The sequence below is a fragment of the Phalacrocorax aristotelis genome, chromosome 22 (genome assembly GCF_949628215.1).
Source record: "Phalacrocorax aristotelis chromosome 22, bGulAri2.1, whole genome shotgun sequence".
NCBI lineage: Eukaryota > Metazoa > Chordata > Aves > Suliformes > Phalacrocoracidae > Phalacrocorax > Phalacrocorax aristotelis.
In genome coordinates this window covers 6,506,763-6,531,060 of record NC_134297.1, presented here as the reverse complement: position 1 = coordinate 6,531,060, position 24,298 = coordinate 6,506,763, and the positions used below count along the sequence as shown (strand labels likewise).

General features: G+C 51.4%; 1 protein-coding gene across 2 annotated transcripts; it reads left to right on the top strand.

The window, feature by feature from the left end:
• Positions 1 to 2,279: 2,279 nt before the first annotated feature.
• On the top strand, positions 2,280 to 10,360 carry LOC142067476 (transmembrane protein 45B-like). 2 transcript variants are annotated; one of them, XM_075116107.1, is made up of 6 exons: positions 2,280 to 2,360; positions 7,128 to 7,332; positions 7,604 to 7,816; positions 8,478 to 8,662; positions 9,327 to 9,472; positions 9,770 to 10,360. In XM_075116107.1, exons 2-6 carry the CDS (start codon positions 7,146 to 7,148, stop codon positions 9,897 to 9,899), a joined length of 861 nt encoding a protein of 286 aa, XP_074972208.1. In that variant the 5' UTR covers positions 2,280 to 2,360; positions 7,128 to 7,145; the 3' UTR covers positions 9,900 to 10,360. The 2 variants fall into 2 exon arrangements, with proteins under 2 accessions (XP_074972208.1, XP_074972209.1); XM_075116108.1 differs by lacking the exon at positions 2,280 to 2,360 and adding an exon at positions 6,184 to 6,285 and having other exon boundaries at positions 7,109 to 7,332.
• The last annotated feature ends 13,938 nt before the right edge of the window (positions 10,361 to 24,298 follow it).

Below are 24,298 nucleotides of genomic sequence, written 5' to 3'. Positions count from 1 at the left end.
TATTTCTAGTCTGCCCTGAATTATTTTCTGTTAGAAAACAGACCAAACATCCCTATTCCCATTAAATAGCCACATGAGGGCAGCACCAGGTGGCAAAGCTCCAGGCTGGCTGAGGTTGCAGTCACCTTGCAGCCACCCTCCTCCTCGCTAGCCCCAAAAGTCAGAGGTTATTTCCACCCGAGGGCACACAGATTAAAGCTGACCTTGTTTTTTAAAAGCGCTCCTTGCTTTTCAAGGTGGGAGAGGGTTGATTTAATTCCTCTTTGCCGCTGTTAATCAAGTCACCATCTCCTTTCACCTCCAGGTTTTTTTTGTCCCTTGTCACTACGTGGCCACAAAACACTTTTCCCCTCTGTAGCACCCGGTGTCTGGAATAGTTTCTGTCTGCCTCATTGACTCCCCACTCCTACAAACATCCCAGGACTGTCGTACGGCGCTTGCTAATTTGTTTTCCAACTCTGGAGCGCATTCTTTCCTGAGGTATGAAGGTCAGCGAAGGAGGAGAGATATAGCCTGTGATTAAGTAACAAAATACAGGTGGTGTTCACTTCTGGATGAAAATTAGAGATTTTTGTTTTAGCTAAAAAACACATTTGTAAATAGCTTAGGTACCCAAACAAGGGCATGAAGGTTGTTGGTGCCCGGTGAGTGGGCCAGAGGTGGTTTATCATATAGCGAGGTGCAATCACAAGCCATCCTCACGGTTATTTCTCATGTGGTAGATATACCAGGACAGTCCCCAACCGAGTATTGCTTTTAACACAACCTTAATATCAACCTGTAGGCCCAGATTATGTTTCTCACCATATAAACTGATTTCTTAGCTAGTGTCTTGAAACTTTGTGCTGGACCCATTGGCCGTGCAGCTGGACCGGACCCGGGCTGTATTTGTAGCCATATCCACAGCTGGCTTTGGAAGGACCATAAAGCCCTGGGCGAGGTCTCAGGGGTGGTTTTTGTTTTGTGTAACAGCAGCCTGATGATGGACAGTGTGGATCAAGAGTGGGGGCTGCCCGTGTTCCTGAAATAAGTGACCTGCTCATCCAAGGCAGGAAGGAGCTGCTGATCCTCCCAATGGTAATACCTACCCTCCTCTTACGAAGGAACCCAGTAACACCCCCCGGAGCAGCCAAATATCTTGGCAGCTCCTCTTCCTCCAGCTAGCAAGACAAGCCCTCCGTCAAGAGCCCTAGCACAGCCCATCCATGAGCCACTCATTCCTTGGGCAGAGATAGGATCTATCGTGGCCACCCTTCACGGCCACGTTTATGTAAGGCTGAAACAATGGTGTAGGCAGCGGAACACGCCCTGCCTATGCTTATACCACCTGCTTCACCTCCTCTGTTGCCTGTTTATGAAATCCGGTGTTAGCATTCGTCATAATAATAATAATAATAATAATACTTTGCACTTCCCGAACAACCATCCATCTGCAGCGCTCGAGCTGCTGGCAAACCTTTAATTAGATTGTGCCTCCCACCACCCCCAGGAAGTAGGCAAATATTATCACATTTTTTCATTAGCACCGAGGCTGATGATGAACCTTCAGGGAGAGGATGTTGCAGTTACAGCTGAGAAAAAAGAAAAAGAAGAGAAAAAAAAAAAAAAAAGAGATAAAATTCAGTTCAGGGTTTAGCTTGAGAACATTAGAGGAGCCGGAGCGGTTTGGACGTGGATCTGCCTCCCCCGGGTCTCCCCTTGGGAGGAAGAGGAGGGCAGGCGTGTGCTGGTACAATCCCATAATACTCCTCCGCACCTCAGTGGTTTGCAGCTCAGGAACCGTAACGGAGCTGCATCCATTTGTGCCTGCAGTGAATTTGGCACGCACGGCGCGTGGGTGACCCGCTCTGTGGTCTGGGGGGGAGGTTTGCCACCCTTCCTCCGGGTGTCCCCTCATCGGGCTCTTGTTCCCAACCACTTGGCACCGTTTCATCCTTGTTTTTTATTATAGGGATGGTTTAAAAGGCTGGAAAACCCCTTTCCTCCACCATTTCACGCACCTACAACATTTTTCCTTGTCTGACTGGCAGGAACTTTAATACCAGTTACCCTTTTTATAGAAACCTTTCTCTATAGGCTTTGCTCTTCGCTGGCCCTTTAAGCTCCATGGAAAAAGACACCTTCAGCCTCTGAGCAGACACCTTTCAGCTGGGCCTCGTTTTCTCCCCTCTCCTTCCAGCTGCTGCCCTCCCAGCTCGTGCTTTGCAACTTTCTCCGAGGGCTTGGCTTGTCCCGCTTGGGAGCAGCTTTGTGCAAAGCTGTCTTTTGGGGTAGGGGTTGGTCGAGCTGGTTGGTCGCAGAAAGGAAAACTCTGCTGCAGAGAGGTCCCTGCTGCTGTTGCTTTTTTCCCAGCAAGAAAGGTATTGGGTTTTTTTTTCCTGGTTTATTCTTAGGGGTAGATCTGTAAGGAAGAGCTCCTATGGGGGTTGCATTTCTCGCTGCGCTTAGGCTTAGTGTGGTAGCAAGCTCGTGAAGCTTTCACTTGGGTGAAGCTGCCTGTGTTTATGGCAGCCCTTCGGCTGCTGTGGGCTTCCCTGATGTTACAGGACCCTTTGCATGTGTGTTCAGCCCTCTGCAGTGTGTCTTGCTCCCCGAATGCTGTTGGAGGAGAGTGGCGCTGGGCGTACGGCACGGCTGCGTGCCAGCACCACCACCAGCTGCTTGTTTTCCTTCCTTCCTCCTACTTGCTACTGCAGATATGGAGATAATGGGTGTAAAAGAGCTCCTGGCTATGGCTTAGTGGCTTTTATGGCTGTGCTGGAGAACAGCCCATCACCCTGGGGAGGGTTGTGCAGGCTGGTTTGCTTCCATCTTATTCCAGCCTCGGGGGTTCCCTGGGGCGCTGGCTCACGTGTGTGGCTCTTGGCAGTGTTAGGCATGGCTTATCCTGCAGACCCGCTGGGGTTTTTCTTGGTTGCACAAGGAGTTAAGTGCATGTGGTTGTAACCTGGAGAAATACTGGGTTGGGAACGCACTGAGTGGTTGTTAGTGGTCCTTGGGTGGTGGGAGGCTCGGGCAGCCCTCCTGAGCAGCGCCAAGTGTTTTTGCACCATCAGCTCAGTGCTTTGGAGGGGGATGGGGACACTGGGGTGGCCCATGGTATTTATCTGCCCTGAGGCACTTGCGTTGTTCATCTCTGCTGCCGGCGTGCAGCCATTGGCGATGTGACGTGCAGCAGATCGGTAGTGGCCTGTGGCTGTGGCTGTTTGGCATTGGGCAGCATCAAGCATTGGATAGGCGAAAAGGAGTGGAAGCAGGCTCCTGGGTCCTGCCAACCCATCTTTTGGGGGAGAGAGGGCCATCGTTCTTCTCCTCTTGGCTGCGGTGGGCTGGGACATGCATCTTGGAAGGGGTCTGCTCTGGTTTGGAGGCTCCTGGCCCAACATCTCCCGCCTACAGGCACTTGTTGTAAGGCCAGACGCCCCCCTAGAAGGGTTATTGTGTACCTGGCAGCGCAGTTCTGAGACTTCAGAGCCTTTCCAGCAGAGTGTGGCCATGCTAGGTGATGCTGCAGCCTTGCCTTTTCTTGGCTCCTTCCCCCATCATCCAAAAAAACCAACATAATAATTGAATACATGAGGTTGCCATGGGAACGGGAATTGGCTGCTCATCCTGATTTTTGTGGCAAACTCTGGGAGACTTTTTTTTGTTGTTGTTGTTGTTTTTAATAGCAGACACGAGGTGTCCCAGGTTGTGAAAGCCAGTTGACTCAGCGCGCTTTGAACTGGCCTGCGGGATGTTCAGCTCTAAACTTCCTGTCCGAGGGCCACCTCCCCGTGGTGGCTTCTCCCTTTATCTGCCTCTTCTGAGTAATAACCGCTCCTTGCTGCCACATCTGGAGCTGGGAGAAGGACAGGCAAGGAGTTGCAGGTAAACTCTTCTACCTGTGTTTGCGAGTAGCTGTGCCGTGGGATGGACGTGGCTTCTTGAGCTTGCGAAGAAGGCACGTGGGGAGAGCGCATCACTGCAAGGCAAAGGTTTAGTGTGGTGGTGGTCACCAATGAGGCTGGTGGAGGTGGCGCTGGTGGAGGCAGTCTGCCAGCAGTCTGTGGCTTTAGCTCTTTTTTGGGTGGGTTGCTGTGTTTTGGAGCTGCATCGTGGCAGAGGATCGGCAGGAAAGGGAGCTTGTGGCTCTTCTGTTGGGTGAGGGCTGTTGGCACAAGAGAGATGTGTCTGGATTGCAAGGATGGAGGAGGATGCACAAAAAGAAGACCCTCCAAATGCCCATGGCCAGGTGCTGAGCTTGCCCTCTGCATACAGGCTGGCTGTCCTACAATGCTGCCTGCCAGGCTGGTGGCTGCACCCATGGGTGCTTGTAGGGAATACTCCTGTGTCCTCCTGGCAGCATCAATCCCCCTGTGTCAGCAAGAACAAGTCCCCACACAGGGCCAAAATCCATGGTGATGGAGCTGGAAATCGGGCAGAAATGCGGTCCTTCCCAAGCCAAGCCCAGGGAGGCGGCGAGCAGCCAGTGCGAGGCACCGTAAGGAGAGCAGGCAGCTCCCATATGGCTATTAAGCAAAAGCATCGCAGCCTGGAAGCTACAGAGGGAAAAGGGCAGCTCAGGTAATAACTTCTGACTGCAGCCATATTTCAAGTCCTCTGAGAGACAAACTAGGTTGCAGGAAAAATAAACAACCCGGGTGCCTCTCCTCAACCAGTGCTCCCTTCCCTGGCTGCGGCTCGCTTGGAGCTTAATCAGCTTTCATGTGAGTGTGGACTCAAAACGCCGGGGCTGGGCGAAGCTGGTGGGTGAGAGGTATCGGGTTTGGGCTTGCTGAGCTCTTTGAGGGGCCGTGTGGATGTGGGGGGGTTGTTTCGCTGTGCCTTGAATACCTGAGCTGTGCAAGTGGACTGTTGCTTGGAAACGTGTCTGGTTTCTCTACAAAATAATGGCTGTTTTAAGAAAGAAGGTGGGGTTTTTTTGGAGTGGGCTACATCCAAGCTTCTGCTCGACTGAGGGGTGGGTTTGGGACATCTCTGAGGGATGCCCCAGGATATGTGGTGGCTGCTGAAGAGCTGTGTCTGGGTGGTGGGAAGCAAAGGGGACTCGGGGCAGCTACCAGAAGCCTTGCTGCATCGGGCTGCTGAGCGTTACACAGCAAAAGGGTCGCCAGCACCGAAAAGAAGAGTGAGGCTGCTCTGCTGGGGAGAGGGATGGTTGGGGTAGGAGATCGCAGGGACAGCTCTGAAACAGAGTGCTTTGGGGGCTGCTGCTAACTAAGGCAAAGGGGGGTGCCGGTGGATGTGGGGGCATAAATCCCCGGGTTGAAGCTGGAGGCTCGTGCGACTCGGAGCAGCCTCTGGAGTCGCAGATGGGATGTGTCCGTTGTCATTTCTGATGCCTGGGCACTGGGATGTCTCCGCTTTCCTCTCCTCTAATCAAGCGTGTCAACGGTCCTGCTATGTGCCTTGATCAGGGTACGCTCCTGCCTCCAGCTTCAGGCTCTTGCCCTTGTAATCACAGTCCCTGTAGGACAACAGTAAAATCTGGGTATATATCGTGCAATTGTGTGCTGCTTAAATGTGCTTTGATAGCGTTTGTTCTTAGTCACCTCAGCATGTAGATGTCTGTGCAAGGAAGGTATGTGCCCTGGACTGGGTGTCCAGGCTATAATCGGGAAAGACACGAGTCCTCCTGGGGCATGAGCCATCTCACCCTAATGTAGGTGTCCAAAATAGAGCAGGAAGCCATCACCGATCCCTGAACCAGCGCCCGGGATGGGGCGTTTCTCATCTGCCTGAAAGGTTGTTCAGTAACTTCCCTCCTGGAAGGAAGCCTTAACACGGTATAAACAGTTTTGAGCCTTCCCCAGATTACCTGTGTCCCAGAGATGCAATGGACGACAACAGTCTCTAAAGCCAAACGCTGCGCTTGCCCACGCACGGCTGAGCCAGTTCGACAAACTCCAGCTCTGCAACCCGACAGGGGAAGTGCCGCAGAGCTCTCCCTCACCTAAGGCACTTGCCACGCCACATCCTACCCTTATTTTGCAGTACCTAATTACTTTCTAGTGTGGGAGGACTCGGAGAACGTGCTGGAGTTGTTCATCCAGCCTCTGCAATTTGCTTTGGTATTTATAAACACGGCGAGGATGTGATTTGTGATGCAAGGGCAAGTCGGTGTGGTAGCTTCAGGATGAGTAATGCCTTCTTCCGTGCACATCTGAGGGGTAGAAAAGGACCAGAAGGCCCGTGAGGAGGGAAAAAGTGAGACCTCCTCATGTGATAGATGCAAACAGAAAGCAAGGAGAGAGCTCTTCCTGGAGGAAAGACCGTCCCAAGGTAACATCAAAAGCTCACTGCTATAAGCATTTAGATCATTACTTACTCCCTTCTGTGCTCTGCGATTCTTTTTCAACAGTTTGAGGATGGGCTTAAATACTTTGCAGGATATAACTTTGCCCGCGGCAGCCAGTGGCGTTGCCGTACCTCTGCTCCTCTCCATCTTTGCTCGTACTTGATGGCGTTGGTCTGGCTTAGTGTGAAGGCAATTTTCATGCCTTTAGCCTTTGAGGTTTTCCTACTGGAGATGAAATCTCTTTCCCATGTGCCAAATCACCGCTCCTGTGCGACACAAAGGTTGTGTGGAATATGCATGAGACTCCTTTTGGGAATGGGAATGGTTCCTGGGTTGCCGCCGCCTCCTGTTGCGCAGCAGGTAGGGCCCAGCAAAGCCTTGGCTGGCTGGAGCTGCTGAACATGCCGGCTGGATTCACGCCCTGGTAATTATCTAGTTTGGAGGGAGTTTATGTTCCGAGGAAATAATTGTCATGTTGCTTTTTATTAGCAAAAACTTTGTTATGGTTCCTTTTCTAATAGCATGTAGCTGTTAACGCTTTCTTGGGCGCTGATGTTTTTTTTTCCTCTGGCACAATGAAGTCCTGATGACTGCACGCGTGCAGCCACGTACTTACATGTGTATACACATATGTACGGTGGCACATGGTGGCAGCTTCTCTGAGGCAATGTCGCATCTCTGGTACTACCTGCAGCTGATGGTGGAGCCGTGCAGACCCGCTCTGTCGGGATGCAGCTCCCCAAGGACGCTGAGCAAGCGAGTTGTCCTACATCATCTCCCTTGGGAACAATTCGAGCTGGTCCCCAGGCACTGTTTGTCCTTGCAGGTCCAGCAAGCGAGCCCAATGCCAACGAGTTTCCTTGGCAGTGCTCTTCGGGGCACCTTCTTCTTCGTTTTTGGACTCTGGTGGTCTGTGCGATACCCCTTGAAGTATCTCAGGCGGAAAGCCAATGCTGAGAGCCAGCCAAGCTATGGGGTCCAGCGCGTGGAAGTCTTCGAAGGGGCAGTCAAAGCTTTCTTTGCTCTAGCAGGTAAGAGATGATGATGAGTCTCTGCCCCAATATCTACTGGCACTGCAGCAGCTTTCTCCCATGAGACTGGGGCCGTTTGTAGTGGGGAACGGCTGCAGTTGGTGTGGAAGGGCCTGGGGACTTGCTTGTAGCACACTGTATGATGGGACCTCACTACCGTTCTTCTGGGTGAATACCACTACAACTTCACCATTGCAAGGAAAGGTTCCCTGCAAGCTCATCCTTTTCCGAATGTAAAAGGAAAAGCGTGACCTTTCCGCTCTCTGCCCAGGAATATTGGCCGAGCAGTTTATTCCCACTGGTCCCCGCCTGCAGCTGACCAGCCCCAAGACACACAGCTGGATGGACCTCTCCCACTGGCACTACACCACCATGTACCTCTTCTTCCTCCTCTCCGGCATTGTGGACGTCGTCTCGCACTCCCCGCTCAAGCTGCCGCTTGGCTTAGATCGGCTCTCGCTGTCGGTGGCTCTGTTCATCGAAGGTAATGATACGTGGTGCCTGGGAGAGTGTGGCTAGGGGAAGCGCTGGGAGGGTCACCGATGTGCAGCAGCCCAAAACCCCTGGGCTGTTTCGAGGCTGGAGAGGTGCGGTGCAAGCAGCCAGAGCTGGAGGGTGTGCAGATGTGCGATGGCACTGGCTGCATGCCGAAGTCGCCCCTGCTTTGTTCCTCTCCAAATATGAATCCGGCTGCGGCTGGATGCCCTGGGGGAACAGGGGATGCACGAGGCCCTTGGGATGTGTGTTTCTCCTGGTGACAAGCAGCTGACTCTCTCTGGAGTCCCCAAAACGTGGTGTCCCCCCACCTTGTTTGGATGCACAGAGGGACAAACCCTGATAGAAAGCTCCCTGCCACCTTCTGAGCTGGAGGTGCCCGTCGCTGTGCTCCTCCTGACACCCCTGTGGCACTGCCTGGGGCACGGGGGTCCCCGTGGCTATGGGGGCTACTCTGCGGGCAGAGCAGATCCCAGCGCTGGGGGCTGCGTGGTCCTTGCACAGTGAAAGTGATGGCAACAGGCTGTTTGCTGAAGACCTGGAGCACGGTCTTAGTTTTCAGATTATTTTTTTTTTTTAGTAAAACAAAAAACAGAACCCACAAACAAATCCCAGAGCATTATTTTCTAATGCAGTGTGAATCTTGGCAGGTTTGCTCTTCTGTTTCAATGACTACAGCGATGCTGCGCTGGACCACCACCTCCATTCCCTGCTGGCCATGGCTGTCTTTGCTGGAGCCCTCTGTGCCCTCCTGGAGGTGTTCCTCCGAGACCACATCATCCTGGAGACCTTCAGGACCAGCTCCTTCCTTCTCCAGGGCTCTTGGCTTTGGCAGGTGAGCGGCCAAGGTTCCAGGACAGTGGGCTTTGCACCCAGGAAGGCAAGCAGAGGAGGGCTGCCCTGCCCTTTACAGCACTTCTGTTGGGGTTAAACTTGAAGGCTGGTTGGAATATCTTAGGAAGAAACGGGGCTTAGTGCCAGAACTGCTGTCGTGGAGGTACATCCGTGTAATGCAGCCAGCACGGCCAGACCTGCGTGCTAAATGGGAATCAGACCCCCCCCAAGAAAAGGAAACTGCAATCACGAGGTTTTGTTCTTTTTATCGGGTCTGATTTCTTCCTCTGTTTGTTCCAAGTAACTGGAAATATCTGGAAACCTCTCGCGTAATCACCCAGCTTTGGGTCTAAGGAGAAATTTGCAACTTGGCAATGTAGCCTTTGGGTTGTCAGCTTTCATTGGGGATGCTGGGCTGCGCTGCGAGCCCGAAGGCTTGTCTGCAGAGCATGCCCCTCCTCCTGAGATGCACCCCTGTGTCAGTCTGGGAAGAAAAGGATGCTTGGGGGTGCTGAGGGCAGGGCTCCAGGGGTTACTTGGGATTATTGTGCCTGTAGTGCCTAGTCAGCTGCATCAGCTCGGCTGAAAACAGGAGGAAAAGCGAGGAGGGGTGTGCAAAAGCCTGATGAGTGCTGATGCCTAACATCTCTTCTGTCTGTGACCAGATTGGGTTTGTGCTGTGCCCTCCGTGGGGAGGACCGGGCTGGGATCAGACCGACCGCAGCAACTTCACGTTCCTCACCATGTGCTTCTGCTGGCACTACGCGGGCGCTCTCGCCGTCTTGGCAGCAAACTCTGCCACATCTCGCTGGTACGTGGGGGAGAGGCGTCCCGTGGGGTCCTGGCACCGTGCACGAGCTGGGATGGCCAAGAGCAATACCTAGACCCATGCTACCCTGGGAAATCCAGCTGCCGTTGTATCATGGGATAAGAAAAGTGGGTGTCCATGCATGCCCAAGCATGGACTGCTCCGTGGCTTGCTGGAAGGCATTGTCTCAGTGCCACTGTGGAGCAGACAGTCCTTAGCAGCCTTCCCGATCGGGCTGGGGTGAACCGACGGCTCTCACTGCCCGCAAATACCTAACCGGTGTCCCTGTCCCTCCCGCAGCTGCAATGAGTCCTGCCAGCTGAAACTCGGGGACATCGACGTGGAGCTGGACTGTGGCATGTGCATCCGCAAAGGCAACAAGAGGTCCAGCGGCGCCCTGCTGCCAGAAAGCACCTCGGATGACAAATGAGGCTGTGGCGGGCATGGAAACTTCTTCCCCGCTGTGGCTTAGAGCTCTTGAGATGAGGTTTTGTAATTAGTCTTGATAAACTACACTGGCACTTGATGGCAGAGCATCAGAAGTGGGAGGCAGGACCCTAAAGGCGGAGCATGGCAGGAGATGCAAACCTTCCCATGCTCCCCTTCGGCGATAGCAAGAGCAAACCAGGCTCATCTGGGAGGGAGTTCTTAATTTTCCGTGCTGCAGCTTGGGCTGTGAACTGCAGAACTGGTTTGCTGGTGGAGTTCAACTGGTGTGGCCAATTTAGCTATTATTTTTTAACATTGTTTTTGCTTCTGCTTCTGCAGAAGGGAGCCAAACCAGCATTCAAAGCTCCTGGTGGCTGTCGCTCACTCTGATGTTAATGGAGGGTTTTTTTTGTACAAAGCTTAACGTGCACAGAGCATACGTGATCACCAATAAAGTACTTTAATGAACCACCTTGACGGATCTCTTTAATACGATGCCTTGAGAGTGAAGGCATGGTTAAGGTGATGTCCAGCTTCAAAAGGGCTTGTGGGGTGGGTGGAATATCAGAAGGATGGGACTGTGTGTGATTTAACATGGCCAGAACTGCCTGGAGAAAGGGGTGGGGGGCCAGCGGATGGAAGGGATGGAGCTTTCCCCATTAGCACTGTCGCGTTGCTGCTCCCTTGCATGTTTTTAATCAGGAGCTGAGAGGGTGAGTTAGATAGGTGAGGCAGCCTGGTTGCACTGGATTTTGAGGTGCTTGGGAATTGGGGTATTCGCCGGGCAGGGTTCAGCTTGCAGAGACACCCTTGAAGCAAGAAGATGGCTTCAGCAGGCCCAGGTTGGGCGTACGGATACTCCTGGTGAGTCTCTCAGAGCTGGGCTGTGCAGCAATCTCAGCTCAGGTGTGGCTTTCCTTCTCAGCCAACATCTTTATTCCCTCCCTGGAGCTGGTCGCTTCCAAACAAAACCTGTCACTTCTCAGTGTCTGCTTTGCGCTTGGCATCCAGGGGTACGTGGCTTTTTTCCTTTCGGTCTTTCATTTTGGTTTGCAGCAGAATTATACAGGGAGATCAAGATCAAAACTGAATTTAAAAGGCGTCATTAAGCGGGATTAGTGAAAGAACAGCAAGTTCATCAGAAAGTTCGTCATCAACATTTAAAACGCTTGTGCCATATCCTTCACTAAGGGCTGGGCTAGGTGAGCAGGGGAGCACAAACAGCGTTGTTATTACCTTTTAGCACCTTTGCTGTACTCCTCCCCAAAGCTGTGCAGAAGACAGCTCAGTCTAAACCCTTCACTGCTAGTCTGCACAACTCCAGATACTCAAGGAAGCATCGGGAGGAAAGGAAAATCCCCCCCTGGCTCGAAGCGGTTGCAATTCCCAGCCCCACAGGAGGTCCCTAGAAGAGCAAACAGTTTGTATTTTATTGTATTTTCTCTTTTTGGAGAAGGGCTGGAAGGACACCGATGCTTTGTGCTGCTGGTGGCTGTCAAGGAAAGGACCTTGAAGAGCAAAGAAACCAAGGCGAGTGCAGTATTTTGGGCCCTCACGTTTGGCACCCACACACGGAGGACCATTATTTGGGGTTGTAAAGCAGGCTGTGCACGGGCAATGATTTCCCCAGGATCTGGTGGGGAGGGTTGCCTTTAACTAGGGCTGACGTCGGTCTCCCCTGCCAGCGTGAGAGCTTCAAATGTGCTCCGTGGAGGTGATGTGCTCTGGTTATTAATAATCCTCGTGGGACCAGAAGCAGGGTCGTTCGGTCAACTTGTTATAGACTAGCTGCCATTAACGGCAAGCTTAGTGCATAGGTTATAACCTTATGTACTGCACTTTGATTGAAAAGAAAGGGAAAAAAATCTCTTTCCCCTTTGATCAACTACTTTTTTTCCTAGTTTTTTTTTTGTTTTTTTTTTTTTTTGTCTTGCCCTGGTGTTATCTAGCTGAATCCCTCGCTTACTGAGGTTTTTGCTACTTAAAATGCCGGTCTTCAGCGGGGATGTTTCTTCTCCCCTTGAATAAATGTAAATAAGAGTGAATACTTAGTGATCTCCTAGCTGTGTGTTTTAACAGGCTTAGCAGGGTCACACTGTGAGCCTAAAGCTAACGCACGAGGGTTTCTTCGAACAGGGCACGCAAGATTACCTGTCATCTAGTTGGGTGACAGAGATGCCCCATACCTGAGATGTGATTGACGTTCGTTGGGTCAATAGAGTAGAAAGAAACGAGGTTGTCGTGGCTGTACTTGCGTTTGCAGAGCAGTTCCTGGCTAGCCCGGGTGTGGGGTTGGTATCTTCTGCAACAAGCCTTTAACCTAAAAGCACTCTTTCCCATTGAAGGTGGAAGGCAACAAAACTCATTGTCTAAATGCGGTATTGATCAGGAAAGCCGCACTGTCCACCCGAGACCATCGCTCTCCATGCCGGTAGCATGTTACGGACAGACATGGGCGACCCTGAAATCCAGCGGGAGCGTGGACCTGTGACCTCCTGCTCCACTGCAATCCCTGTCTCTCCGAGGTGGGCTATGATGTGTGCCCGCGTGGGTTTAATTACCAGAGGCCTCGTTGTTATCCACAGACCCAACCGATGCTGTTCCCTTGCTGATGTAGCGTTATTTTGTGAAGGACACTCTGATTCCTTGTGACGCTCCTATGCTGTCGGTCCCCGGAGAGATAGCAGCGAGGCAGACGTGCCGCTCCACCACTGAATTTTCTCTTGTCATGGTTCTGGATGTCTGTGGGCTGTGATCTACTCCTGGAAGTTACCTTGGCCAGAAGGTGATGCCACGGCTCTTTGCTGATTTGCACGTTATCAACTACTTGGTACTGCACGAGTCAGGAGCTGAGGTAATACTTACCTGCAGTTTATCTTTGTTTCCTGTCTATTAGCATCTAGAAACACTAAGGCTGGTGTTCTTAGTGGCAAATATTTTCTGCTGCACCATGAGACTTGGGAATTGATTGAGCTACCCAGAGCGCGTACGTGCTGAAGTGTTTGGAAGGAATAGAGACCCTTATGCTTCCAAATTCAGGTCAGCGAGTGGTTAAGGGCTGTGAGAAGACCACTGAAAGGGGGAGACGGAAGTTTTCCCCTTTCCACAAATCCTCTGCTGCTGGCAAATGTCAGGGACAGGCTTTTACCCTGGAGGAACCGGCTGTGAAAGCCTTCGGTGGATGGGCTGGTGACTGCGAGGTGTGATTTGGTACCCTCTTGCTGCAGCTGGAGGGAGGAGACTCTTCTTGAGACCATATGGAAAGGTGCTGCTAGAAGACCTGAAGTACTCTGCAGGCTCTTGGTACCTGACATCTTTATGCAAAACTTTTTTATTGTTATTACTGACAGACTTGCTGGAGATTCACGGTTTAAAGAATTGAAATTGGTGCTTTAAGCACCATTAAAATCTGCTGTTTCTGTTTAATTAGGGAACTTAGTTTCCAAACTTAGTTTCCAAACTTAGTGCAATTGCTGTTCAGAGGACAATTGGATTTTCTAGGTTACTTTTCTCTTCCAGAACTTATAATATTAAAAAAGAAAAAATCTTAATACTTTTCTTGCCCGTTAACTCAAGTGATTTAAATAACAACAGTAAGCAGTATGTGCTCACACATCCTTGTAAGTAAGCGTAACTCGAATCTCATCTGAAACTCACGGGTAGGCTACGTACGACACCAGCAGCCTGTAACGAACAATTTAGCAGTTTTAATGATGCAGTAGCATCCTGCCTATGCTGGCTGCTTGTGCAGGGCATTACTAGAGAAGGGGTCACCCGCTTGCTGCCTGCCCTTCGGCGTTCGGAAGTTTGGTCCAGCCCGTGGACCTCAGCTGCAAACAACCACGCCGGAGGGGCCAGGACAGGGCAGCTGGTAAGACTCGTGGCAAGCGGGACGGCAATATTCGGCCGGTTTCACCCCTGCCAAATGCATGCTAGCTGTCATCTCGCGTATGTCAGCCAGGTGCAACAGAGAAAGGTTGGCTGAGGGAAGGTCCATCCCAGCTGCCAAAAGGCTGTATCGGTGCCCGGTGAGCTGTGCCTCGCAGTACTGTCGGAAACAGCACCCGCATCAAGCAGCTTTCATTGCAGCTGCCTGAAGAGATGGAAGAGGATCTCGAGAGGCACAGATCAAGATTGAAAACCCAAAGCCAGGCAGGTTCATCTACCCTGCCCTCCCTGCTGGCTCCCGCAGACGACTCGCATGAGGCGTCGCAGCCGCTGCCTTTATCTCCTGCGAAGTAAGAGGTATTTTTAAAAGAAGCAATTTGGGGTTAGGCTTTAGTGAGGCTGTAGAGTTGATGCCTCTGTGGAGGAAGCCTGATATTTGTTCTGGGATAAGCAGAGGGTCACGGTGTGGGAGGCCTGCTATATTAGTTGTATTTGAGCTGCTCAGACCGAGTGTAAACATGTGTGTCTGTTAATTTACAAACTGAGTATTGGGCTGCATAAAGAAGAGGGTGCAAGATTTCATGGGAAGTCAAAGTGTACAGATACGTGCTGCCACGGAGGGGAGAGTTTTCCAGCTTTGGCTTGAGTAGTTTTTTCTGGTGAGACTGCTGGGGTGTTCACCTACCCACGTTGTGTTTGCCAAAAGATGGTGCAGGCGCTGGTGAAACTTGGTGAAAGGGTCCCGTACTGATGGTGGCCCTGGTTTGAAGGCTGGGTGCCTGATGAGTTTGGCCATGGAAGGTTTATTTCTGAGAGCTTGCTTGCAGACGTGTTGGCCTGGGTGTTGTGATAACTGCAGGTTCCCTTTCTCCAAAGGGCTGGCTGTAAAGGCTCTGTCGTCATCCAGCCAAGGGTGTCGTCACGCAATGCTGGTGGAGATGCTGCAATTCTGGTCTTAAAACTGGGCAGGCGTGTGCTTTAGCATCACCCTGGGTCAGGCTGAAGTGCTTAGCACCTTGGTGGGTTGAATTCCCAGCTGGTGCGTGCTCACCAGCATAGGCTGCCACCATGGCTGTGTCCGGATGGTGGTCATGAAGCGTCCGGTGGGAAGGTGGGGAGGAGGCTCCTGCTGCACGATGCTCCGCCTGTTCTCCTGCTGTGTAGTTCTCAGTTTAATCACGAGTTTTACGATGTGATAGAGATGATAAACTAATCGTGTTTGTTAAAATATTTGTACTAAAATTCATGGGACTCCAGACGAGGGAACGTTTTGCTGAATGCCTGTGTCTGTGACATGGTGCTTGCAAATGCTGCATTTTAAGAGCCTTGGTGACGCTTGTGTCGGAGTGGCATTACTGAAATGATGTTCAGTTTTCCCTTGATAGATCATCTATGGGCTCTAACCTGTCTGGTACTGCTCAGATCGCTCCTGTCTTGCCTGGCACGTGGATGGGTGTATCAGTTTCTGGCAGGGAGTTTTTCCAGAATTGCTTTGAAAATAGATAGGAGTGACTGTATGTTTCGAGGGGGGGGAATTAAAATTAAACACCCCCCCCCAGGTGTGCCTATGTGTTTCACAAAACGAAGTGCCGTGTTCGGAGGGCATCCTTTGGTATCGAAGAGCAGCGCTGTAGATTTATGGTGGTTCAGCAAACAGGCAAGGTGTAACATGCTTGTTACTTCAGATAAGAGCAGCTGCTTTGTGAAAGAGGGAAATGTGCTGGCAGCTTCAGGTGAGCCAAAAGTCTGGGTATAGTGGAGGTATTTAAAAACATACTTAAAAGAAACCCCAAACAATTACAATCTATATTTTATACTTAAGGTTAGTAATACCTGTTGGCCATACAGGCCATGGTAGGGCTCACACGTCGTGTCTACCTGCCAAGACTGGTCTTCGGCTACCGCGTTGTGCTGGAGGCCCAGCTTGTGCTGGTTCTGTGGGGCGTTCTGAAGTTCAACCAGAGCATCCGCCTCCTCGCAGGAGGCACCGTTGACGCTGGACCAGTACAGAACCGTGTTGGCGACCCAAGAAGTTCCCAGGTCAACGTCGTGTTGAGAGAAGTTTTCCTTGTTGACTTCAGGCAAGCCCCTGCCCTTGTCGCTCTCGGTAGAGCTCGGCTGCACGCGGATATGTGTAGGAGGAACGTCAGCGAGACGGAGCCCCACCAGCTTTCCCCAGCTATTGCTCAGCAGTTGGTGTGTCGCCGCTGTAAAGATCAAGGCAATGAAACACAGTAGGCAGCCAGGGAACAGCTGCGTGCACCGATAGTCGTGGTAAGTGCTAAGTGCTTTCAACATTTCCCATAGAGCAAAGCCGGGTCCAATGAGTTTGTAATTACCTGGCCTACTGTTTTCCTTAAAGAAGTTTGAAAACATCTCGCATGCAACTGCTAAAAGCTGGTAAACGGCTTGTCCTCAGAATGCCTTAGCAAACCTGAGGTCATCCTCGGCGTCCTCAGCTGCGCTAGCAGTCAGGCTTATCTCTGTGGCTCCTGTCTTGGGTGCTTGTGGCTTATTGCACGTGCTGAGGTGTAAGAGGTTGGGTATAAATATAAAAAAAGGGTTGTGTTTTTTTTTATTGCCTAATGGTATTGTCAGGACGCTCCTGGTTTGATTGTGTGTGCTGGGTAGGAACAACCATGTGTGATAACACGGTGCTGGGGGCATAACCATGAAGTACCTGGCTTAAAGGGTGAGCTGCCAGCACTGCTTGGCGATGCAGCTCAAGCCGTTAATATTGTATCAAAACCTGGAATAGCTTTTATTAGCTATTCTCCATAAGTGGTGCCGTGATGATGAAAGAACAGCAGTTGCCTCTTACTCGCCTCCCAGCTTTCCTCCCCTGGTGACTGTAATTGCCCCTCATTTCTCCAGGCAGAGGGTGACACTGCTGGAAAATCAAACGGCTGTACTGCCTGCTTTGATGTGTGAGCTTAGCAGAAAGATGGTTTTATTTGTGACTCTATTAGATAACCCGTGACTTGATTTGCAGTGTTTCTGTGATACAGCTCTCTGCTGACCGGGCTGCCACGGCTCCCCGCGGCGCTGCCACTGCTCCGGCACCTGGTGAGTGCTGCCACTGAGATGCCAGGGCAGAAAAAAATGGCTGTTTTATTGGGTTTAGGGCTTTTATTTTTTTTCTTTATGGGTCTAGTGGCATCTGCGAGACGTGGTGCAGCTCTGTTTCCTCCTCAGTGCAAGACTCTATTTGCAAAACCATGGACAAAACCCACCCCTTTCATGAATTTGTCTGAAAGACCCACCTGGGCAAGCTGTGGCAGGGCCCGAGGGAAAGGCTTAGCGAAGATGTCTGGGTCTTAACTGCAGCTTCGGCCCCAGCAGCATCACATAAATTTGTATACTGAGAAGTTTTATACTTGACCTCTTCTTTCTATGAGCTTGATTTAGATTTAGCCTAGCTTTAAATTAAAAATATTTGTGTTAGTCCAACTGATCTTGTGGTCTTCTGTGTGCAACCAGTAGTTAAGTTTTTGGATTTAAGCTTTTGCTCTGTGCTACCACTGCGCTGTAGTTCTGCTTTAAATTAACACTGCAACAAAACTCCTCGCAACAAAAACCTTTGGAAGGCGTAACCAGAGTCAGCCTAGACTTGTGCATCGACCCTGTCTTTCCGGGAAGATCAATGAAGGCTGGAAAAAGCTCAGCTCCTGTTTTTTTCGTGTTGACTGAAGGAAAACTAGGTTATCATGCATGTGTGTGTCTACAGTTGAAGCCAGCTGATGATGTTCTATAGCAAAGTGCAGGTAAACTTTCTTTTTGCCATTTAAATCTAAAGGACTGGAGATGTACTTTACAGCTCAGTTCCTGGAGCCATGTGGGTAGCAGTTTTCTTGATTAACTGTCCCTCGGGGTTGAGACTTTGGTCTTTATAAGATGAATCAATTTAGAAGCTAGTTTATATTTTGGACCAGGCTTAGGCTCCAGCACTGCCCTTAAGAGCCAGCAATGGATTATAACCAGGACTGTAAAGCCCTTGCATTAGCTCTCTGGGCGTAAAGAGTGAGCAAGGAGGAACCCAGGGCTGTTCTTGTTCTGACAGAAAGCTTTTAGTCTCTGTTTTATGCTTTAGTCTAAGTGCTGTAAGCTTTCTCTTGTTGCTGTGATTCAAGAGGTAACAGGTATAAGGGGAGAAGCTTCAAAATAAAAATTACTTTTAGCAATGGCACGGGGTCTTTTACCTTGGTACAGTTTGGGTAAAGAACAACGTGTGGATGCGGATGAAGGCATATACCCCTCTGCAGGGAGTCACCTACTCTAAGTCTGGTCAAGTGAAAAAGCCCTAAAATAATAATGATACTAAGAAAGAAAAAAAAAATTTTTAACTTTTGTTTTATTTTTTAAATTAGAAACATAGGAACAACCACCTCAGCCATAGCCAAAACCCCTAATTGAATTGTTTCTCTGAAGGGAAATGAAAATTGCAGCCCCCCCCCCCCCCCGCCAGCTTTGTATATGGGGAAAAAGAAGTTGTCCCCCACCAAAAAAAAGAGACACAGTCATGGGTGGGGGGATGATGATGATAATTTTTGTGCTGAAGCTTCTGTCTTTTATCATAAAGATTTTTCAAACATACCAGTAAAGTACTGCATTGCTGGATGGACTCAACCCATACTTCCTTACTGATTAGTCTGTAAAAGTAGATGTGGGCTTATTTTTGAGATTTTCAAGTGTTCTCTAAGTCCCTTGTCAAGACACGAACTGGCAGCACAGGAAAAAAAAGGCACCGTCTAAACCAAGGGCGTGCGACACCCAGTTTTCAGAGCGGGCCGCGGCCCTGCGGGCTACCAAAACTGATTCCTGGGGAAGATTCAACTCCACGAAGGATTTTGGGTCATGGGAAATGCAAGTGTTCTCTATTTTTAAAAATAATCTTCAGCAAATAGGCCTGACAGTTAAAACGCAATGACTTTTTTTTTTTCCCCCCCTTATCTTTGCCTTGTTCTTGATGCATCATCCTGAAAAATGAAGGATGCCTCATCACGTACTGCAGTAACATCCTCTGCGATGTTCTTGAAACTCACCCTTCAAAACAAGGAGAGAGCAGAAAGGAAAAAGCCTCCCAGAGCAGAGGGGGGCACCAAATACACATCATTTTTACAAAAGGGATTATTACATTAAGCAGCTGGAAGAGCTGGAGCTGGGCTTGGTGACCCAGCAGAACAGCTGTGGTAACAGAGAGCTCGGTCCAGACGCTGCCGCAGGGGCACGAGCCCCGCGATCGTCCTGCTCTGGCTCTGATTTTCGGTACCTGGACCGAGTTCCAGTGACTTGCTCCAAGCTTGCGTTGCCAGCAAGTGGTAAAACCAAAACTGAGCCCAGAAAAAACCCCACAAACCACCACGAAGGCACCCCCAGCAGAGAACAGCCAGACCATCCCTTTGCCTGCAATTTATTTCTCCTCCAGCACGCGAGTACTCACGTGGCAACGAGCCGTTCTCCAAAGATGCTGCGCGCGGGGTGTCGCCTCCCTCGCGCCTGCTGCAAACTCACCTCCACAATCGCGTCTTCGCAGGGTGAGATGAAATCTCGACGCTTGTAACGCGGATTATCCTGTTACCTCAAATAAAGAGTGACGGCCAGGCCCTTTCCCTCCAGGGAGGAGCAGGGTTTAGCATCGCAAGGACTGCATCCCCAGGAAGAGAGCTCCGCATAAATAATTATGTTTGCCCAGTGGAGGTAAAAGGAATGCATTTCTCCTGTGGCCCACTGTTAAGACGGAGTAGGAATTCACCTTTAGAGACTTTACTGACCTCATATAACAACTCACAGAGTTTTTTCATGCCCCAAAACCCACTGATAGAGGAAGGGTAGCCGCTGCGGAAAAAAGCAGCGTTATATTCAACCGCGCAGCGACCTGATCTGACTTCAGAGTTGGCCCTTTCAGCGGGAGTTAGGTGAGATGCCCTCCAGAAGTCCTTTCCAACCTACATTCCTCCATGAGCCTGCACCAGCTGCAGGACTATTCCCTGCCAAACCGCCACGCCGGGGGAAACTATTATTACTCACCTTGCATTTGATTACGCGGTGCCGGCCCTGAGAGAATCAGCTCTGCTCTGTTCTTGTGCCAGTTGGTGCTGCAGAAACCAGAAGCCTGGGTAAACACGCATAAAAACACCCCGGCCCTGTTCCCAAACGCACCCTGCAAACCCAGGCAGTGGGCTAAAAAGCCCACCGTGTAGAGCCTCTTTTCAACTAGACCGCTTTTAGGACTGCCTCGCTTTGCTTTGTGTTCAAAGGCACGTCCTGGCACACCAAGCCCGGCTCCAGCCAGCGAGGTCGGAGAAATGCAGGTCGCCACTGGGTACCCTTCCCAGCAGCTCCTCGGGGAGCAGGCAAGGGAATCACTCCCCCCTCTGCTCAGAAAGCCTTTACACCCCTTTCTCCCTGTGAGTATTTTCTCTGAAGCAGCTGCGCTTTTAGCTAAAAAAAAAAAAAAAAAAATCCACCCTGGCACCATCCAACAGACCAGAATTTTCCTATATTCTGAGCTTGCCGTCGTTTGACCCCTTCACCTCCGCGACCTTGCAGGACGACGCACCGAACAATTGCTACGATACAACCCAGCAGGGCTGTTCGGTCCAAGCCAGTCACGACTGCATCTTCCTTAGCCCTCTTCTGCGTTGTCCAGTGTGAGCAGCAGAACAAAAAGGCACCCTCGGCCTCTTCGACATTAGAGCAATAAGTTTTACAGGGAGAGAATTGCAAAACTCTCTAAGCCCATACTTGTTTCTCCCCACAGAAGAGCCCACCATACCCGGATCTGGAGTAATCAGCAGACGAATGCGTTACTGCAGGGCACCCAGCCTCCTTCACGGCATCACCTCCCAAGGATTTAGGGTACGGAACTCAGCCCCACTGGGGAAAGCAGCCGGAAGGGTCCCTGCCACCCGGCAAGCCCGCGGGGCTCGCTATCGTGGGCAGCGCCGTAGCAGTAGCGATGCCAAACGCACCTACAAGGCATTGGGGGCATCGCAGCAGGCAGCAGCGCGAACTCGGGGCCTCGGGGCTGCAGGCCAAGCGCTCAGGGTAGGAACAGGACCTTCTCAAGGCTATGGCACCAAAGCCACCTCTCATCATCTTAATATCTATATAATTTTATAATCTATAGGTATAGGACTCTAGCGGGTTGCTGGAGTCACTGTGGCTTATAGGCTAAGTAAAGTACCTTTCATCCTCATGATGAACAGCTTCCTTTCTCGCAGGAAAGGCATCTTCTACTTCCTCCGATGGAAGAGACCCCACAGCTCCTGGTAAAATCAATGACACGCTGCAGTCTCAGAGGTCGCCAGGCTTCGCGTCGGAGGCAGCCGCCGTGGGACACGGGAAAATCGCATCCTCCTCCTCGCTCCGCGCGCAGGTACCTGGAAGGAGCCGCAATGCACACAGCCGGCGTGAGGAGTCTCAAAGCAAAACACAAACACATTCAAAACCTCAGGTGATTCACTTTCTGCTACGCAGCCAGGCGGGGAAAAGCCGCGGTTGGGGCACGGACTCAGAGGCGGTCCGTGGGGCCGCCCCACGGGCTCTCTGAGCATCCAACGCCGTCTCCAGATGGAGAATTGACCACGTAACATTTGCAGGGGGCAGGTGAGGAGGCAGAAGGGCTGAGGGTGCCTTCGGGGGGAATCCGTGCTTCCACGTGGAAGAAGCGCCTGGTCCTGGGCAGCCAGCCTTCTTAGGTTTCTGCCTCCGGTGTGGCATCCAGCCCAGGCTCAGGGGAAGGATTTGGACTGGTTCACATTGCCATGGAGACTGCAGGGATTTAGAGGATGCTAGGAGAAAAATTCACAGGTAGAACTGGCTCCCCCTGCCCCTTCTGCTCTCCTATCCAGAGATCAAAGGCACCGTCTATGGTGCAGCAAACGGGAGAGCTGCTAAGTCGGGTACCGTCCCGTGACGTGCGCAGCCAGGCTGTAGGACCCTCAGCTCCACCCAGCTGTGAGGAGGGAGGATGAGGAAGCGTCCAGAAAACAGGAATATCCCCAAATTGTTCCTGTCAGAGCTAGAAATTTTGGAAAAGAATATTAAGCTTCACAGACCACGCTCCATCACCTCCTCCTCTTAGCTTTGCCACTGCAGGCTCTTTACCCTTCACACTGACATACCCCATGGCAACCTTCTGGGGAGATGGGGCCGCTTCCCTCAGGCCCCAGCCTTTCCCATCACCGATGCTCCTGAGCACCAGGGCTTTTCGGCATGGACACAGCAGCCACTCGGAGAACCTCCCAGATGCCATCCAGAGGCCGGCTGATGCTATTTAACAGGCAAGTCCTTTGGGCCGCAGCCTTTTCTCAAATTGCTCTCGGGGAAAGGAGAGCTGCTTCAAATAAACCAGCCTGCATTAAACTGTCCTGGCAGACCGCACGGAGAGCCTACAGGCCAGAGGTTAAGTGCTCCTGCAACAAAGCACAGGCTCCCCACGGGTCACTGGTAAATACAGGAAAACTGCTTTTTAACATGCTCGTTCCTGCAGAATTGTGTATACCCGCGTTAATGCCCCGTCCCTGCCATGACTGGGCTCAGCAGCGCTGTCTCACCATGCCGCAGTGAAGCTGCCAGTGCCCGCTGGGATCAAAGGGTGAGTTTGGGGAGAGGCGTCCAGCACGTCCTGGTAAGCAACAGCATGGGTTAAGGATGCCCTGACTCCTGCACTGGAGAAACAGCTTTTAAGCCTGCTGCCTTACAGCTCCCCCGGCTTTCAGCCCGTGCTGTTGCTAAGGATGGCAGCCAGGTGATTTGCACATGGTCCCGCCGAGACCCCAGAGCACGAACAGCTTTTTACAGCGGCTGAGAAATGGCTGCGGAGCCGGCGCGACCCGGAGCGCAGCGAGCGGCAGCGCCTGGCTGCTGGGACGTCGGGTCAGCACGGACAAGATTATTACAGCGGCTGCGTTTGCCGTCGTGCGTACGGCGCGGGGATCAATGCTCATTTCCAGCAGCCCACCGTTTTTCAAAGGCTTGACTGATATATTTTCACACTTTCCAAACCACCCAACGTAAGCATTTAGCTCCACTTGCCCTCGCTTTCCCTGCCTTACTCTTTACTACTCTGCTTGCCAAGTACTACGTGCTATAAAAACGGGCTTTCTCCCGGCTGATCGCCCTTTGACCCTTGCCGTGCACACCTGAAAGCCTCTGCCGCTGCAGCAGAGCCGCGAGCAAAGCGCTGACGCCAAATACCGACTTGCAACTGCTCTGGAGACCCACGCGAAGCAACTCCCCGCGTGACGACACCGACTCCAAGCACTGCACTAGAGCTGGCCAAAAGGACATACGATGCCGTAACACAGCCCTGCAGCTCCCACGCAGAAACACAGACGCTCAGGGCTAAAACACCCTGGGTCTAAGGACTGGGTTTTATGCCTCCATCAGGTGAACAGTATCTTTTGATGGAGCAGCGCAGGAAAGGCACCACATCACCACGTGCTCCGGCTCCTCTCCTCGCAAGCACCTTCCAACTCGTCTGTCGACCGGGGCTGGGTGTAGCGAACGTGCCCCACACGCACCTCGGTAAGTATTGCTTTCCACGCAAAAGACAAGCGAGGCTGGTAAAGTAAATCCGCCCACGTTACACCCACACGGCACGGTTTCAACGCACGCTGCCCCGCTGAACCCTCGGAGGAGCGACGTTAACCAGCAGCTTTGCAATAAGAAAGGGGACAAACTGAGCCAGCGCTTCCTCCTCTGCTCCGCGCTCCCCGTTACCAAACATCCTTTTTCCTTAACAAGGAATCACGCTGCTCCTCTTAAAAGGTAAACAGAGGACTATTTTTTTAAAAAATAAGTTTCTTCCGAAACGCAGCTCCCTACAACACCCTGCAAGTCTTTTACCGACCAACGACTCCACTGAGCTTTGGATGATCTGATTTTAAGCGTCTTATGGCGATGAAACTTTTGAAGCTTCCCCCAACTCTCCTGCGGCCTCTTCCCTGGGGTACCAGCCCTCCATTTGCGCAGCGGATACCAGCAGCTTCTGGGACATGCCTTAGTGCCCATCTTCAAGCAAATACTTTTAAACATCATTTTTTCAGAAGCTGCGGTCAAAAGCCGTCGTAAAGAATCGGTCCTGAGCCCTTGGCAGTCTGCGCCGAAGCACGTAACCGATAGACTTTGATTCCAGCCTGATGTATGTATTTTGTAGGACCAATAGAATTTATTGAAGGTAAAAAATCTAATACCCGAATGCAATTCTGGAATTCAATCCGCAGCCTCTGTGATTTGTTTCTCTTTCAGGTCACCTGCACGCGGGGTGCAGTCCAAGAGCGAGCTTTGGACTGAAGATTTGCTCCGGCATCATTTAAGTGTACAGTTTAAAATCAAAGCTCTTTCCCAAGTAGTTGTGACAAGCCAACAGACGGCGTTTTCTAGGACGGCATCTGTTCTTTCCGGCGGAGTCTGAATAATTTAACCAGACCGTGGAAGTTCCAGTGGAACCAAGGAGCCCACGTCTAACGAGAAACAGGGCAGCCGGTTGTTTCCTATTCAAAATTG

Bases quoted from the DNA above. Each gene is read 5' to 3' on its own strand.
- LOC142067476 (XM_075116108.1), top strand. From the start codon at position 6,233: ATGCAAACAGAAAGCAAGGAGAGAGCTCTTCCTGGAGGAAAGACCGTC. The intron at 7,333-7,603 runs GTAAGAGATGAT...CTCTCTGCCCAG, and splicing joins AGCTTTCTTTGCTCTAGCAG to GAATATTGGCCGAGCAGTTT. The intron at 7,817-8,477 runs GTAATGATACGT...GAATCTTGGCAG, and splicing joins GGTGGCTCTGTTCATCGAAG to GTTTGCTCTTCTGTTTCAAT.